Source organism: Manis pentadactyla, chromosome 1 (genome assembly GCF_030020395.1).
Source record: "Manis pentadactyla isolate mManPen7 chromosome 1, mManPen7.hap1, whole genome shotgun sequence".
NCBI classification, from domain to species: Eukaryota; Metazoa; Chordata; class Mammalia; order Pholidota; family Manidae; genus Manis; species Manis pentadactyla.
The window spans coordinates 201,875,926-201,878,730 of NC_080019.1; the positions used below are offsets into that span (position 1 = coordinate 201,875,926).

General features: G+C 46.1%; 1 protein-coding gene across 1 annotated transcript; it reads right to left on the bottom strand.

Annotated features, from left to right (window-relative positions):
* Positions 1-1,114: 1,114 nt before the first annotated feature.
* LOC118925509 (vomeronasal type-1 receptor 90-like) lies at positions 1,115-2,150 on the bottom strand. The gene is given in 2 exon segments (XM_036911370.2): positions 1,115-1,540; positions 1,542-2,150. Coding segments are annotated over 2 exon segments (1,035 nt in total).
* Between the last annotated feature and the right edge of the window lie 655 nt (positions 2,151-2,805).

The following is a 2,805-nucleotide window of genomic DNA, read 5'->3' on the forward strand; positions in this document are numbered from 1 at the left end:
TTGCTAGAAAAATGGAGAAATCATCTTGGAAGGTAATGTAAAATATGAACTGTAACATCTGTGCCACTACAAAATGTTTCACAGAAATAACTCCAATATTTTTAGCCCTAGATGTGTGGCTGTTGGATCATTACATATAGGGCCTTGCCTGACCTCCTAAATTATCATGAGGTAAGCATACAATTCCATTTACACAAAAATCGGTAAGTTAAATGGAATGTATGAAGTGTCCTCTATGACTTTTATGTACTTGGAGAAGAGCTGTAAAACCACTTTAGAGTCTGTTTCCTTTAGTATTTGAGGAATCACTGGGGTGACTGTTCTTGTTTCTGCAAGTGTTACTCAAAAATGATTTCCCTGTCCTGGATGGTATAATAGATCAATAAGCATTTTAATGAATACACACCACTTACCAGGTCACTTGGAATGCACATACTGAAAATAGTGGACAAGTTTTGCACGAGACAGGCACAGCATTGCATACTGAGGCCAGTAAGAAATCCAGTGCTTGTGAGAAAGTGTCCTGGGAATAGGTCATGCTGGACCAGGGCTGTGATACAGGACATGAACCCAGCTCTTCCAGGTGCACACTCTGCATACAGAAACCTTAGACAGCTTGATCTGGAACAATTCTTAACATATTTTTCAAAAATTGTATTAGCATGGCAATTAGAAAGGAAGGCAAAGCCATTTCAAAGGGGGTTTTAAGTGAGAAAACTGACACACCCAGGAGAATACACGTGTACTACCTCATCAGACTAAGCACAGCTCACTGAGAATAAAGGCTTTTAAAGAAGTGCCATGAGCCACCCAGCACCTGTAAGTAGTGTGGCTAACCCAGGTGGTGACACATGAGAATTGTCCTGTGGGTGTCTCCCTGCTTCCCCTGAACAGAAATATGAAAATCATGTGTTATGTCAGATAAGAACACAGTTAAATTATCTAGTATGTACTTAGCAACATGTATCAGAGTAAGTAGGTTTAACAGAAAAACCTACCTCCACAAAATTTCATTAATTGAGCATATCATGAATGCCACAGATACTCAATTGAATTTGAAAGACTGAATTCATTCATCCTTTGAAAAGATTTCCACCACTGGATATTTAAACTATTACTTTCCTTCCCAACATGATTTAAAGAAAGTGATCATTCGATTTTCGGTACTGATTAGCAGCAGAGGACTGATGGTGGCATAGCCATTGGCCATAAGAATCTGGACATACAGACGGACAGGCTCACTGTACCATACCGTCCTGGGGGAGGAGACGGCACAGTCCACACAGTACATGGCCACAAAGAGCCCCACCAGCAACAGGATGCTCTGCATGGCCCTTTTTTCAGGGGAAGCTTTTGAAGAACGTTTGGTGCTGTTAGAATGCAAGGTCGACTGCCTCTTATGCCTCCACAGGAGCAGCACCATGTACCCACTCGAAAGAGCCATGAGCCCCAGGAAGGTGACATCCTGGAAGGCCACCAGTGTGAAAAATATCTGCCTGAGGAAGTAGTTTTGGGGCCAAAGAGAGCAGGATTCAGTGACAAAGCAGAAGATGGCCCGAGGTCACATTAGGGGTGGCAACAGTGGAGAGTAAGAAGCGACTGCTAATGGCCATATTGTAGACCCATAAGCAGAGAAAGGAAGCCAGGTTAGATCATGAGGATTTACGTTTGAACTTTGCCAGACAGGAGCTTCTGGGGCTGAGGATGACGGCCTGGAGCACACTCAGCCGGCAGGTGGTGCAAATGGAGAGGCCCCTCATCAGCTTATACAAGTAGATAAGTGACTTACAGTTGAAGTCGTTCCAGAGAAGGGGAGACCCAAAAATGCCCGTGGCCATGTAACCCACAGTGATGAGCATCACTGTGTGGGTCCTGGCCAGATGAGCGATGGTTGGGTCGGTAGGCTTGGGCCTGTGCTCGGTGAGGAACGTGAGGATGTGGAAAAGGAGGAGGACTGTGTTGGCCGAGATCCCAATAGCAACTTCAGAGAAAAAGGCATTTCTTACGCCAATAGTACTGGGAGGCCTGTTGTTTCCCCCTATACTTACAGGGAAAGAAGCGGATAGTAAGTAACTGGGGAGAAAAGTGGGGAAAATGATCTTGATCACGACTGTCGTTGTCTCCTCAGTCTCAGGTGCTGTAGCTGTCATCCAGCACGAGGACTGACCTCCTGCCTCATTCCCGCCCTGCAGCGCTCAGGTCACCCTCACACCCTCCGGGGGCCGTCCCCACCCTCTGCGCAGCCCCCCACCTCCCAGCCGAGGCTGGGTCGCTGTGTCATTGCTGGGCTTCCCCGGGGCTACAGTTTTCCTCCACGTTAAAAGTTACCGTATACTGCGGGAAGCATTTCCTCATTTTTCAGGTTTTCTTTCCTGTGAAACAAGCCTCACGCCAATTCAGTTTTTAAAATTGAGACTTAGAAACACACAGCATTGCAAAACTGATCAAGGGGCATGTTTTGGCCACTGTCAGTTGGAGTCTTGGACTGTGTCACTTTGGTTAGAGAACAGATTCCTCCAAATACAAGTGTTCAGGGAACACGGGAGTTTGCAGGCGCTGTGCGCGTGCAGTAATATTCAGGAAATTGTGGCTGAGGCAGATGAGTCTTCAAACACCTAGGAAGGTCTTACCTTCCTAAAAAATAAATTCCACTGTCGGAGAAGAATATGCTGATCTCATTTCTCCAGAGTACTGAGTGGGGGAAGTGACACTTTGGTGCATTCGTAGGCAGCCAGTTCACTTGCTTCCATGGAGCGCCAGGAGAGACAACAGGAAATATGACTTGAAGCATACAGCGTTCTCCAA